We start from the raw sequence: 15,710 nt of genomic DNA on the forward strand, positions 1-15,710 counted from the left end.
AGTTTCTGTTGCAGTCTTTGTAAAGCAGATACTGGTTCACTTTTCCACACTTTCTGGACATTTCCTAATCTTCATAACTATTGGACATCTATATTTACATTTTCAAAAATTTATGACATTAACTTTCCACCTTCAGCCCTGACAGCACTTTTTGGAGGGATTCCCCCAAACATTTATATTTCTAAATATTTAAATGCTAATGCATTTGCTTCTCTACTTGCATGACGTCCTATACTTTTGAGGTGGAAACAGGAAACCCCTCCCACACATGATCAGTGGATCGCAGACATTATGAGGTTTTTACATATGGAGAAGATGAAATGTACGCTAGCAGGATCAACTGCAAAATTCTATAAAGCATGGCAGCCTTTTCTAAAATTCACAGCAACTTATAAAATGAACAATGTATCATGACTTTAACACCAAATCACCACTCATCACCTGGATAACTGTAGCTATGGTACATATTTTATTTGTCTTTTTTTTTTTCTTTTTCTTTTTTTTTAATATGTGTATAATTGCTATCTATTCAATTTTATTTTATGTATTTATTTTTGCTTTCATAATCTTGATGTCTTCTGGTAAATATATTTACATGTTTATGTTTATATTTAAGTTGGGGGTGGGAACTTGTGTTCAAAAACAGTAAAAATGTAAAGATTGTATGATGCATCCGTGTAATGCTGTTAAAGATCCACAAATAAAATTATAAAAAAAAAAAAAAGTTTCTGTATTACCATCTGTGGAGTAAAATTGTAATAAAGTGTCCAAAAATATAGGGAAATGGATGCATTACTTCAACGTAGTTATACATGGCCAGGTCTGCGATGGCGTGGTCGTCTGGAACTCGCACTCTCGTATATTCAGGCAGCACAGCGCCTGGATGGAGAAAAAAACACAAACGCAGAAAAGTTTGAGCAACATCATCAGTTCTTTTAATCTCTGTTTGTTTTAACAAGCACTTACTGTTTGTTTATTTGTTGTTTTTTTTCTTTTTTTTTTTTTTGGGGGGGGGGGGGTCTATATGTTTTTGTTTGTTTGTTTGTTTTTTACCTCCGCAAAGGAACGGTGGAGGTTATGTTTTCACTGGGGTTTGTCTGTTGTTTGTTTGTCTGTTAACAAGATAACTCAAAAAGTTATGGACTGATTTGGATGAAATTTTCAGGAAATGTTGATACTGGGACAAGGAACAAATGATTAAATTTTGGTAGTGATTGGTTGGGGGGGGTGACTTTTTGTTTGTCTGTCTGTTAGCAAGATAACGCAAGAAGTTATGAATGGATTTTGATGAAATTTTCAGGAAATGTTGACACTGGGACAAGAAACAATTGATTAAATTTTGGTGTGTGTGTGTGTGTGGGGGGGGGGGGGGCTGATCTGCCTTGGTGGAGGTCTGCGCTCTCCGAGTGCTTTTCTAGTTTTTTTTTTTTTTTTGGGGGGGGGTCTATCTATCTATCTATCTATCTATATATCTATATATCTATATATATATCTATATATATATATATATATATATATATATATATATAAATATATATATATATGTGTGTGTGTGTGTGTGTGTGTGTATATATGTATATGTATATATATATATATATATATATATATATTTTTTTTTTTTTTATTTATTTTTTTTTTTTATTTATTTTTTTTTTTAATCTTGCTTTGGTTTTTTTGATCTGATTTGTTTTTGGTTTTTTGGGTTTTTTTTTTTTTTTACCTCTGCAAAGGGGGTTATGTTTTCATCAGGGTTTGTTTGTTTGTTTGTTTGTTTGTTTGTTTGTTTGTTTGTTTGTTTTTCTATTTGCAAGATAAAGCAGAAAGTTATGGATGGATTTTGATGAAATTTTCAGGAAATGTTGACACTGGGACAAGAAACAATTGATTAAATTTTGGTGGTGCTGGGGGGGGCTGACCTGCCTTGGTGGAGGTCTGCGCTCTCTGAGTGCTTTTCTAGTTTTTTTTTTTTGGGGGGGGGGGAGTCTATATATTTTTTGTTGTTTTGGCTTTTTTCTTTTATCTTGCTTTGGGGTTTTTTTGTCTGATTTGTTGTTGTTTTTTTGTTACCTCTGCAAAGGGGTTATGTTTTCATCAGGGTTTGTTTGTTTGTTTGATTGTTTGTTTGTTTGTTTGTTTGTTTGCAAGATAACACAAAAAGTTATGGAAGGATTTTGATGAAATTTTCAGGAAATGTTGATACTGGCTCAGGGAACAAATAATTAAATTTTGGTGGTGATGGGGGGGGGCTGATCTGCCTTGGCGCAGAGGTCTGCCCTCTCTATTTGCTTTTCTAGTTTTTAGTTTACTTTAGTTTTGTGTTTTTTCTTCCCCTCTTTAGCTTTGACTTGTGCAATTCATTTTCTTCCTTTCCTACTTGGAAATTAACTGGTGCAGTAACTACTATTATAGTTAAATCAGTTTTGTCGTCAAGGAATGTTCATGATTGTATGTGATCAGTGTTTGACCTTAATGATCTTATTTATTTATTTATTTATTTATTTATTAGGATCCCTGTCAGCTGATGCAGGACATCAGCTACTCTCCCTGCGGCCCTCCCATAACAAACAGACAAAACAGTATACATTTACAAGCATAGAAACAATGTCATCCACACTGATATTACCTGCTTAAGTACACTTCACAGTCAAATAAAATAACATTAACAATAATAATAATAATAATAATACTGCATGATCAATAAAACTAGTTAAAAAAAAGCACTTACTCAAATCCTCGTTGAACTGATTCATTACTTCATCAAACACAATGCAGTCTTCAAACCCCTGCAGAACACAAACACATTTAATTCCATTAGCCTCCATTTACTTCCTCTCCGGCGTCTCTTTTTTGTGCTACTCACAGCGTTCATTCCCTGTCCGTAGAAAGGTACGACAGCGTGGGCCGCGTCGCCCATGAGAACACATTTGTCGCCGATGTGATACGGGGAGCATTTGACAGACACCATGGCCTGTGCGGGCAGTCGGAAGTAATCCCTCTTGAGCGCATCACTGCAAGGCACAAATGGAGATGAGACCGTTCCACAACTGTTATGTGCTATGCATTCTGACACTTGTGTTTTTCTTAACAAGGCACTTGGGTTTTGCCTCACACACGAGTCCGTCACATGTGAGTTAAGCCAAAAACAACCGTGATTGCTCTGCTGTGGTAAAAAAAAAAAAATATCAGGCGAACATCAGGGAGTGTAACGTTGTGTTCCAGGCAACCCGTAACTGGTGTTTTTCCAACCTTCTACCAGTGAAAATGCACTGGAATGTCAGTCAAACCTGTGACTTCCCACTCGTGAACTCGTACTAGATCGATGCACTCCCAGTTCTGAGTTCTTCAGTTTCAGCTTCACAGTTTGTCATGTCTTTTATGTATGTGATTGTCTGTCAACTCACCATATATTTTTTTTAGTAAGTTTTAATTTTGATCAATTACTAGAAATTTCAGCCGACCCCATTTGAATTCCAGACGACCCCTATGTGGGGTCCCGACCCCAAGGTTGAAAAACACTGCGCTAGACCATCTGAGCCATGGCCACCCCACAGAAGAAGCATGTGGTCGGCTGAGTCTTCCTCAGGCCTGAAAATAAAGTCGACCCACAGTTGATGGGAGTAAACAGAACAGCCTGGGGGGGGGGGGGGGGGGCTGTGAAGCTAACACCCCCCCCCCCCCCCAATGACGGCCTGACGGTCACCCACAACATACGCTTCCCCCAGAATTAAAGCCTCCCTGCACAAAGCCATGTTACTGTAACTTTGTAATTTCACACTTCACAGATCATGCCCGTGGATGTGGACGGACCCGAGTGGAAGGCAGGAAATGGGAGTGTGTGTTCTGGTTTTTTTTGTTTTTTTTGTTTTTTTTTTGTTAATGGCTTGGTTTGTTGGAGGGAGGATGTGACTTACACTCCTATTAGTGGAATGGCGTCGGGGAAATAAGTCTGGAAAAACGTAATGACTTCATCTCCTGTGGTGATCTTCTCAAACTCTTCGAAGGGCATGAAGAGGGTGCAGGTAAAAGTCTTGTCCTGATGGGGAAAATAAAAACAACACACAGTGACGTTAGAGTTCTATCCATGTTTTTACCGTTTGTTACAAAAGGCTGTCAATCATTAACTTACAGTTCAACTTGTGCTCATGTCCTCCTGAAACCCAGAAGAGGAAAGGCTTTGGCTTTTTTACAGTAACCCAAAAAAGACCCAAATGTCCACTTCTAATCAAAACCATCTACTGATTTAGACTGTTTAATACCTGTACTATATTTAACGATGTATTTTAACATTCAGATGGAATCTTCTAGCTCAACTCGGAGCATGTGATGGATTGATTTTCTTTCAACATTTAACCCTCAAATACCTGAACTTTCACCAGTGATAGATAGATAGATAGATAGATAGATAGATAGATAGATAGATAGATAGATAGATAGATAGATAGATAGATAGATAGATAGATAGATAGATAGATAGATAGATAGATAGATAGATAGATAGATAGATAGATAGATAGATAGATAGATAGATAGATAGATAGATAGATAGATGGATAGATACTTTATTGATCCTTTGCAGGAAATTGCTTTGTTACAACAGCAGCAGTACAAGAAGAAAAACACTCTGAACATCCCACAAACAGCCATCAATGGAAAAAAGCAAAAGCACATCTAAAAAACACACCTAAAAAGCACACTAACAAGACATAAAGACAGAGCTGCTCATAACAGGCTGCCGCTTCACCGGCGCCATCTTAAAAAAAAAAAAAAAAAGTGACTGAAAACATCTATTCATCTAAACTGTTTTACAGTAGTCTGACATTAGATTGATTAAATAATGAAATAATATTATGAGGGTTTTTTTTGTTTTTTTGTTTTTTTTTGAGGATGAATGGTTTATTTTTGGTTTGTACAGTAATCACCACACACAGTACAACAACCACAATAAACACAAAAACAAAAAAAAAAGGAACAGGTCAGAAGTGAGGCTTATTTTTTGCCTATCCTCCTATATTATTCTATTATATGTGATTATTCGATTATATGTGATAAAAAAAAAATACTGTACAAAACATGAGGTGGCTTTATACTATAAATAATATGGTACAAAGCAGGTGACATACAGTATATACTATATTTAACGATGTATTTTAACATTCAGATGGAATCTTCCAGCTCAACTCGGAGCATGTGATGGATTGATTTTCTTCTAATATTTAACCCTCAAATACCTAAACATCCACCAGTGACCAAAAACATCTACTCATCTAAACTGTTTCATAATATATATATATATTTTTTTTTTATTTTTTTATTTTTTTTAAAGAATGAATGGTTTATGTTTTGTTGGTTTGTACAGAGATCACCACACACAGTACAACAACCACAATAAACACAAAAATCAAATCTATTAATCTAAACTGTTTCATAGTAGTCTGAGATTAGATTTATTTAATAGTATTATGAGTATAGTATGGAGTTATATGTAATAATATTAAAAAATTACTATGCAAAACATTAGGTGGTTGCATACTATTGATAATATGGCACAAAGCAGGTGACATATACTATACTTAATGGTGTATTTTAACATTCAGATGGAATCTTCCAGCTCAACTCAGAGCATGTGATGGATTGAATTTCTTTCAACATTTAACCCTCAAATATCTGAACATCCACCAGTGACTGAAAACATCTATTAATTTAAACAGATTCATAGTAGTCTGAGATTAGATTGATTAAATAATATTATGAGCATATATATTTATTTATTTTATTTTATTTTATTTTTATTTATTTATTTATTTATTTGAGAATGAATGGTTTATTTTTGGTTTGTTTGGGGGTTTTTTTGGTTTTTTTTGGGGGGGGGTTTTGGGGGGGTTTTTTTCTTTCTCTTTTTTCTTTTATTTTTGATTTGTACAGTAATCGCCACACACAGTACAACAACCACATATAAACACAAAAACCAAAAAAAAAAAAAAAAGGGAGAGACCAGAAGCGCAGGTTATATTTGGCCGATTTTTCTCCTATATTATTCTATTATTCTGGGATTATATGTGATAATATTAAAAAAATACTGTACAAAACATGAGGTGGCTTTATACTATAAATAATATGATACAAAGCAGGTGACATATATACTATATTTAACGATGTATTTTAACATTTAGATGGAATCTTCCAGCTCAACCCAGTGCATGTGATGGATGATATTGTACAGCGGTGATGGATGTGTCATTATCAGCCCATCTGAGCAGGTGCGACCTATCAGCATCAAAACCGCCATCCCCGAGGACCTTTTAGCACCGTGTCTGTTACCATGGCATCCTCACTGATATGTTTTTTTTGTTTTTTTTTTTCCTAGATCTGAGAACTAGGACAGTGAGCGACAGTGAGAATGCTTTTCAAAGTAAAGTCAGCGGCCTTAACCCAGATCCACAAAACTCTGCTGAGTCAGCCAAGTGGGAGGAAAGTGAGGAAGAACAGAACAAAAAGCAACAAGTTTGACAAAAGACACACAGATGTCAAAGAGGACACCGCACATGAGCTGAAATATTAAGTGTTTAAGCCGCTGCCGGGTGGGAAGTCTGCTGAGCCTGGGGAGTAAAGACGGTTCTAATGAGTAAGCTTTAGAAATGTGAGTCTAATTAGGTCTGTGAGGACGCAAAAAGGTCAAGCATGGCCTCACAGTTATCTGGAATAATTATGAGTTTGTCAGTTTGTCACAGCAAATAATGTCAACCAATGACATCAGAACGGCACCTTACACCATAACAGAAGTATTCAGATGAGAAATGAAGTCAAAGTAGAGCAGGGGTGTCCAACTCACTTTCTCTCAGGTTCCACATTCAGCCCATTTTCATCTCCAGTGAGTCAGAGCAGTAAAATAATAGCATAATAACCTATAAATATGCCAACTCCTAATTTTTCTCTTTGTAAATGTATATATTTTCATAATTTCATGTTATTTTCTTGCACTAAAACAAACTATCCAAACAAAAAAGATGTGAATAATCTAGAAAAAACTGACATTTCTTGATAAAAATAAGTACAAATGGTAAATGGACTTAACTTATATAGTGCATTTCATTCACCTTCATGGTGCCCAAAGCTCTTTACAAGGCCTCACATTCACACAGACATTTATACACCAGCAGGCAGCCGCCACCAGGCAAGGCACAACCAGACCCTACTGGGAGCCATTTAGGCTTCAGTGTTTTGCCCAAGGACATTTCAACATGTGGAGCCAGGGTTCAACCCGCTGACTCTTTGGTCACAGGATGACCTGTTCTATCAACTGAGCCACAGCCACCCAGTTTTAACAATATTATGCTTCAACTTATCATTTCTACAAGTGCATTACAGATCGAATCTACAAAGGCACAAAACATTTAGTAACAGGTATTATATTGTTAAAATTGCATTTTTTTTCTTTAGAAATTTCAGGTTGTTAATATTTGTTCAGCTTATTCACATTTTGTTCTTAAAGGATAATTTGTTTTATGTTAATATTTTCAAGATTTAACCTCCTAAGACCCACTGTCCACATTTGTGGACAAGAGTTTCACAACTTTATACAAAAAAAAGAAAGAAAAGAAAACTGTCCACCACAAAGGACATTCCATAAAAATTCTAAAAACTGCATCTGAAAAAACTGTTGCATCATGATTCTTCCCAGTATAGGCACTGATTTAATAAAAAACAAAAAAGCTTGTACTTTGCTGACATTTCCTGGGTCTTAGGAGGTCAATGTTGTTTTTTGCACTAAAACAAAGAAAAATTTGGAGTTGTCATTATTTATAGGCATAATGTAATATTATTTTTTCAAATTAAACCAAAAAGAAAATTCGGAGTTGTCATTTATAAATTATTATGCTATTATTTTATTTCAGATCATATCGGTCTGTATGTGTAAGATTTTGACACCCTTGACTGTTAATGTCTACAGTATAATTTCTGTACTTTACAAATTCATCCTGCAGACTGGATTGGACCTTATGGTGGGCCGGTTTTGGCACCCCTGACTTGGCTACGCTCAGACAGCAGGTCTTAATGCACAGTTTGCATTTTTTGGTAAAATCGGATTTTTTTGTGTGCTCATTCATATTACACATTAAATGCGACTTCTATCAGTTTTGAATATGAACTGAATGCAACCCTGAGATGACCCACATGCACAAAGAGGTCCTGATGTAATACGTGACCACGCAGACACGCACTCTGTTTACGGAAGTAAATGTTTTCCCGCCACTCCTCCTCCTGGGACGCAGAATTGCGATGTTTGTCGCATTTCAATAGCCACTTTTCCATGGACCCTCAAACTGCGCAATTATAACTTGTGCATAAAAATTTACCTAATGGAAAAACAACAATTTTGCTAAAAGTCACATTTGTCGATTAAAAGTTTTTGCGCTGGCAAGAAGTGGTTTTTCGGGCGTAGTGCAAATGGTATATCACGCAAAACTGCAATGGAAAGATGTTTTTTTCGCAACTAGAGTCAGGTGAATTAAAAAACCGGATGGTGATGTACATTACCATAAGCAAAGAAGAACAAACATGTCATGGCATGTGTGGACACAACAGGAAACCAAATCATTTTTTAATTAGTACCAGATAGAGCGGTAATATATAATAATAATGAATATATCTGTAAATCAACACCATATTTACGTTCGTCGCCATCTTTATTGAATGACTTCTCGTGTCATCTCGCGATAATAAATAAACAACTGACATTACGCACTTCTGTTTTTTTGACATTTAGTAAATATCAGTAAAGTTTTGCACAGATGTCCAGTGGAAAAGCAACTACTGACATAAAAGTCAAATAAATGCGACCTGGACGTTCAGACTGAAGTTGTATTGCAAAATATCAGATACGTATCAGATTTAGGACCACATATGAAAGTGGCCTGGGTCGGATTTGAAAAATCGGATTAGTGCTGTTCAAACGGTCTTTAACAGATCGGATACAGGTCACATATGGGCGAAAAATCTGATCTGGGCCACATTTACCTGCAGTCTGAACGTAGCCTTAGAGCAGGGGTGTCCAAATCCAGTCCTCGAGGTCCAGTATCCTGCATGTTTTAGATATTTTCCTCTTCCATCCAAAGTTATAAAAGTTTTGGATTTTTCATCATAGTTTAGTTTTATTTAGTTTTGCCTTTTTTTCTCTAATTCAGTTAGTTTTAATTTGTTTTTAGAGCAGGTTTGCTAGTTTTTATTAGTTTTCATTTTTTTGCTTAGTTTTAGTTTAGTTTCAGTATTAATTTTAGCGTTGTCGTATCTTTTATCTTCTTCGCCGTCATATTCAAATAAATCCCAGGCAGGACTCTGACTTCTCCAAACATTAGTCTCCGTGTTTCCAGGTAGAGTGGGGACGAGAAGACGACTAAACGACAAGTGACGACAAGTGACGGACCGTCAAGTACCGTATGGTGCCGCTAGCTAAAATTGCTAGAGCGAAATGAATCGATTTCGTATCAATCCGTCATTGACAAAGACGAAAACGAAGGGAATTTTATCCATAATTTTCATACGTTTTAGTTAGTTTTGTAAACACACAGTACAGTTTCAGTTGGTTATCGTTTTTTCTTTTAATTATAGTTTTTATTTATTTCAGTTAACAAAAATGTTTCTTCAATTCTAGTTTTCGGCATTTCGTTAGTTTTAATTAACGATAATAACCTTGCTTCCTGTACACCTGGAAGCCATCATTATCAGGCTTCTGCAGAACTTGATGATGAGCTGATCATTAACTGAACCAGGTGTGCAGGAAGAGGGGAATGTCTAAAACATGAGGACCAGATTTGGACACCCCTGCCTTAAAGTATGAAGGTTAGTGTTTATTGTGAAGCAAAACGGTCCCTACTAGTATTTTTTTAACCATTAAATATGATATTTGGGGGGGTCCAGCTGTACAATGCGCAAAAATACATTATATTTTATAAGATCATCATTTTTATGTGGAGTCACTGTTATATGAGAATTATCTGGCTCTAAAAACTCAAAAGAAGTGTTTTCATGTTTTTATCAGTGGATTTTCCGGCAGATCCTAGAGGGTTTTTTGTTCTTTTTTAAGTTTATTTAGCAAAAAAAGGAGAGTTCCCTTAAGCCATTAATGGAAACTTAATCCTTCAGTTTCACACAAAAACTCAAAATCAGCATAATTACAGATACATGTTTTCTCCAAAGACGAAGATGATGAGAAACTGAAAAACAAAACAAAAACAAAAAAAAAAACCCAGAGGTATCAGACTGATGTAATGGAGTAAAAATGATAATATCTGCACCTGACATGAAGTGGAACAGAAGTGTGAAGTTCGAGTATGTCACATGTGTCGGAAAGTGCATCACTTGACCTGGTTGTTTGTTGTTTGAGCGTCTGAACTGCAAGAAAAGCTTGGAGGGAAGTAGATAAAACTGAGTCTCACCAGGTTGGGGAGGGCGATCATCATGAACTTGTTTCTGGGCCAGATGTGCAGATAATTAGGCTTCATAGCAAACTGGAGAGAGAAGAGGTGGATGATGAAAGGGTTTCAACAAACATGAAATAAACAACAACTACATGACCCTCATCCTGCTGACACACTGAACACAGAGGACGTCGAAGAAGTAAACACTGAACCCACACATGAACTGATCATTTCATTAATGTCACCTGAAAAGGATTATTATTTAGTAAGTTGAATGTGCTGTTCATGTGCACAGGACACGACTACACCAGACAATAGCCACTTTTCCATTGACCCTCAAATTGCACAAATATAACTTGAGCATAAAAATATACCTAATGGAAAAACAAATATTTCTCCAAAACTCTGGTTTTTCGATTAAAAGTTTTGCGCTGGCGAGAGGTGGTTTTTAGCTTACCGGCTGATAGGCTGCAAGCTATTAATAATAATAATAATAATAATAATAATAATAATAACGATAACACTGGGTTACAAAAAAATGTTTTTTGTAAGTTGTCTAGGTTTTTTCAACTGAATTAGGACCATTTTGCACCGCTAAATCCAAAAATGACATCTGTTTTTCTCAATCAGGTCAGGTTTTTTTGCTGATTTGATTTTGAAAAATTTGATCTTCTCATAAAATTTATTACATTTTTGTGACTTTATGAGTTGATTTTTTTATATTGTTCTCACCCAAAATAGGTTTTAAGAGAAAAAAAAAAATCATTTTCTAACAGGATGTATTAATTATTTATTATGTATTCACTGCAGATGTAGCAGAATACGTCAGGCTTATTTTTGCAAGATCTTCTATTCGAAGCCATTTCATTCACCTGTAATATTAAAAAAAAACATTAATCATAAATTGGCAAAAGTAAAATCTTCAGAACTTGTTTATTGCAAGAAATATGAAAGAATTTTGTATCATATGATGTGAAAATGCCCATAAATGTAAGCAAAAATGTTAAAAAGCCAATATGTAGCATAGTTCAGAAAGTTGACCTAATTGAGCAAAATTAATGTGATTTTTGGATTCAGCACACCAAAATTATCCTAAATCAGCTCCAAAAACTTAAACAATAAATTTGTTGTTGACCAGTGTAATAATACATCGGTTTTATATAGCGCTTTTCCAAATACTCAAAGACGCTTTACAATAAACAACCAAGGGACAAACATGCATCCAACAGGTAAACAGATACAAAGTTAATACTAAATGGTAATTGAAGAACAAATACAGAGACGAATACTGACAAAAGAAAAACACACAAAAGAAGGTAGATGAGAGTGGAGGAGGTTGAACGGGCAGTCAGTTTTCGAATGATGATCTGAAGAGGTGGGTTTTGAGTTGGCTTTTGAATGAGGTGAGTGTGTCGGAGTTCCGGATGTGAATGGGTAGAGAATTCCAGAGGGTGGGGGCGGCGATGGCAAAAGCCCTGTCACCCATGGTGCGGAGCTTAGTCTTGGAGATGGGGGTGAGAAGGTTAGCATCTGCAGAGCGGAGGCGGTGAGTAGGGGAGTGGCTATTGTCGTCATGTGGCCTCTGGCGTCGTCGTCTGTCGTCCGTTACAAAAATTTCAATCATCTTCTTCTCCGAAATTACAATTCCGATTGACTTCAAACTTGGTATACAGCTTCTTTATGATGATGTCAACAAAAGTTAGTGAAATTATTGGGATTCGGATCTGATTCTGGATTTGGTGCGACTTTGAAAAATTTTCCCATTATAAGCGATAGGAAGTGGATCAATGCAATAACTCAGTAAATATAAATGATATCCAGTGTAAATTTCTACAGTCCAGCCCTGATGGGGAGATGACCAAAACATAATGTCCACATGCTGATCAGGATCTTCTTCTGGATCCGGGAACTGACGGAAAATTTCACTCGGGCTCTTATGGGGAAAAAATTTCAATCGTCCTCTTCTCCGAAACTCCAGTTCTGACTGACTTCAGACTTGGTATACAGCCTCTGTATGATGATGTCAACACAAGGGACTGAAATTATTTCGATCCGGATCTGATTCTGGATTTGGTGCGACTTTGAAAAATTTTCCCATTATAAGAGAGAGGAAATGGATTGATCCAATAAATCAGTAAATATCAATGATATCAAGTTGGAATTTGAATTTTTTACAGATCTGATTGGAATATGACCAAAACATGGGCTATTTCTGTAATATAATAAATACACAGAACTGGGTGAGAATAAATGGCATCTGGATACATTTGCCAAAGCTTTTAATTTGGCCGGTAAGCTACAGGGCCATTGGTCCTATTTTTCAGGTGTAGCGCAATTGGTAAATCACGCAAAACACGTAAAACGTCACCTAATGACTGTTATAAAAGGTGTCGTGCGGGGACGGACCTCTCCGTTGATGGGGGGCATGGTCAGCTCCATGTAGCCGTGGGGGATGTATGTCTGGCTGTAGTTGAAGCGGCTTCGTCGTAGGAATTGTTTGCGGATGGCGGAGAAAGCTCCGTCACATCCTACAATGAGGTCGGCCTCGATGTTCGCCTTCGTCCCATCTGACCTGGGAAACACAGCAGCGACAGGAAAAGATGGAATATGAGTGAAGTTCAGTTTATTTCACATATGCGACAAAAACAAAATAAGCCTACGTTAGCGTCTAGAAAGAACTGATGTTTATAAACTATATGGACAAACGTATTGGGACACGTCATGTCTACAGCTGGAGGATGTCCTGTTCATGATGATTTCGACATAAAAACATCAATATTTCCTTAAAGTTTAATGAGAGATTTTTCTTCCTCAGTGAGATGTGAAGAAAGTAGATGTTTAGTTGTGGTAGAAAATTATTATTTAAAGTCAGAGTTTGAAAAATATTTTAGAAATTTAGAGGTAGAACATTTAAAATCACATTCGTGCATAAAAAAAACAAAATCAATGTTAAGTGAAATTAAGTATAAACCATATCTGAAGCATTTTGGAAGAAAATGTAATTATTTAAACAGAACTAACAAAGGCAATGCAATGATATTTACCACTGTATAAAACTATATTATGATATTTGTCATTATTGTTTTGTATCCCAGACCTCTGTTAGAAAAGGAACACCTGAATGTCCACATACTTTTGTCCATATAGTGCACATACACATCTATACAGACATTCAATAAATAAATAAATAAATAAATATGTCCTTCAACGCAACACAAATTGAATAAACAAAAAATAAATAATTAAATAAGGTAAGGTAAGGTAAGGTAAGGTAAGGTAAGGTAAGGTAAGGTAAGGTAAGGTAAGGTAAGATAAGATAAGATAAGATAAGATAAGATAAGATAAGATAAGATAAGATAAGATAAGATAAGATAAGATAAGATAAGATAAGATAAGATAAGATAAGATAAGATAAGCCTTTATTAGTCCCACAAGGGAAAATTCCAGAATAAATAAATTGAATTCTAAAAAAATAAAGTGAACAAAACAACAATCAAAAACAAAACAAACAAACCAACAGACAAAAAAAACCCATTAAACCTCTGATGATACTCAGACACTTTTTACAATTGAATATATCAGTGAAGTTTCTATTTATATGACATTTTCCTGCCTTTGTCTGCATATTTTTGACTTAATTTGATTATTTTTCTAGGCACTAAATGTGTATTTAATGCTTACTATTAATATTCTTACTGCTTTTATTCAAATATTGCTGTAACTTGGCGTTAATAAAGTTCCATCTTAACTTTAATGAATTCTAACCCCCTTAATCCTTCATCCTTCATCCTTTGCCTGAGAATCCTCACAGTTACAAAAATCTCATTAACCAGTTTTCAGATGAACTCATCTTAATAACCAAAAGCAGAACTCAGGCTGAGGTCAGACACCTTTTCCAGACTTTCTGAAAACGTCCCAGTGTTTATTTCCCTGTCGGTCTCATATGTTAATGGGTGGATTTTGAGGAGGTTCAGGCGGCGCCGAAGCCTCGGGCGATGAGTTTGAAGCTGGAATCAGACTGACACGTGTATTTTTGACCTCTTCGTCTTCATCGTGCTTGTATTTTCATCATGTACGAGGAGGACTTTGGAAGTGTCTTCTTTCATTAGTTTGCTCAGAGGTCAGATCGACTCGGTTTTTCATAAATCTTTATAGAAGATGGGAATTTTTATTTTTTCGTCTTTCACTTTGACTTAGTTTAATTTATGTTCGAACAAACTGATGTGTTTTAGTTTCTTCTTTTTCCAAGGGAGTGTTTAATATCTATGTTCTGAGTTTAGTGTATTACTTAATTATGAGGTGCAGCACTTGAGTCTAGATAAATTTACCTAAGGGACAATTAAGGATACAATACAAATATATCGTACCATACTTTTTGTTTAGTTTTAGTGTTTTCCAGGCATTATGAGGAAAAGCCTTGACTTCAAAAAGCTGAAAATGCGGGATAAAAGAATGAATGACAACAAATATTTATTAAACATCCCATTTTGTCCACATCTGTTTTGTTCTTCTTCACGACATAGAGCTTAGTTATTAGCATGCTACGCTAAATCAGAAGCAAAATATTAGCAGTAATACTATTCGATTTAGTTGTAGTTCACCTTGTATTATTTTCTGTACTTTTTATCTAGTATTTGTGACAAAAACTTATTTTCTTTAACTATAATAATCCTACTCAAATCTAGATATTAAATTCTTGGAAGTAACTTGAGACTAAAGCTGAAACTGAAACTAAATCACTCTCATATAAATCTGCTCACGATCTATAGAACTTCTGTGATAATTATGTCTTGTTATACAGGTGTGTGATCACTGTTAGAGCTTTGCTTCTTAAGGCTTGAATTTGCATAATTCAGGCCAAATTAGGTGAATGTCTGCCAAGATGAGAGTGTTTCTTTCTTTTTTTATATGACTTTATTTAAACTTTTTCATTCCACAAAACCAAGACTTATTCTCTTAATGAGTACACACCAAGGTTATTATCATTAACGAAAACTAACAAAATGACGAAAACTAGAATTGTAAAAACATTTTCGTCAACTGAAATAAATAAAAACTATAATTAAAAGAAAAAAACGATAACTCACTGAAACTGTATTGTGTGCTTACAAAACGAAGTAAAACGTATAAAAATTCAGGATAAAATTCCCTTCATTTTCGCCTTTGTCAATGTCGGATTAATATAAAATCGTTTTATTTCCCTCAAGCAATTTTAGCTGCTGGCACCATATGATATTTAATGGCCCGTCACTTGTCGTTTATAGTCATCTTCTCATCCCCACTCTACCTGGAAAC

At 35.5% G+C, this 15,710-nt stretch overlaps 1 protein-coding gene across 2 annotated transcripts in view; it reads right to left on the minus strand.

The window, feature by feature from the left end:
* Positions 1-15,710, minus strand: part of kmo (kynurenine 3-monooxygenase) — a 45,670-nt gene that overhangs the window by 10,493 nt on the left and 19,467 nt on the right. For both annotated transcript variants that reach the window (XM_030155252.1, XM_030155251.1), the window contains 6 exons: positions 12,822-12,987; positions 10,434-10,505; positions 3,912-4,033; positions 2,861-3,008; positions 2,726-2,783; positions 797-879 (listed from right to left, as the gene is read on the minus strand). In XM_030155252.1, coding sequence (XP_030011112.1) covers positions 797-879; positions 2,726-2,783; positions 2,861-3,008; positions 3,912-4,033; positions 10,434-10,505; positions 12,822-12,987 — 649 coding nt within the window. The remainder of the gene's footprint in view (positions 1-796; positions 880-2,725; positions 2,784-2,860; positions 3,009-3,911; positions 4,034-10,433; positions 10,506-12,821; positions 12,988-15,710) is intronic.

The sequence above is a fragment of the Sphaeramia orbicularis genome, chromosome 15 (genome assembly GCF_902148855.1).
Source record: "Sphaeramia orbicularis chromosome 15, fSphaOr1.1, whole genome shotgun sequence".
NCBI classification, from domain to species: Eukaryota; Metazoa; Chordata; class Actinopteri; order Kurtiformes; family Apogonidae; genus Sphaeramia; species Sphaeramia orbicularis.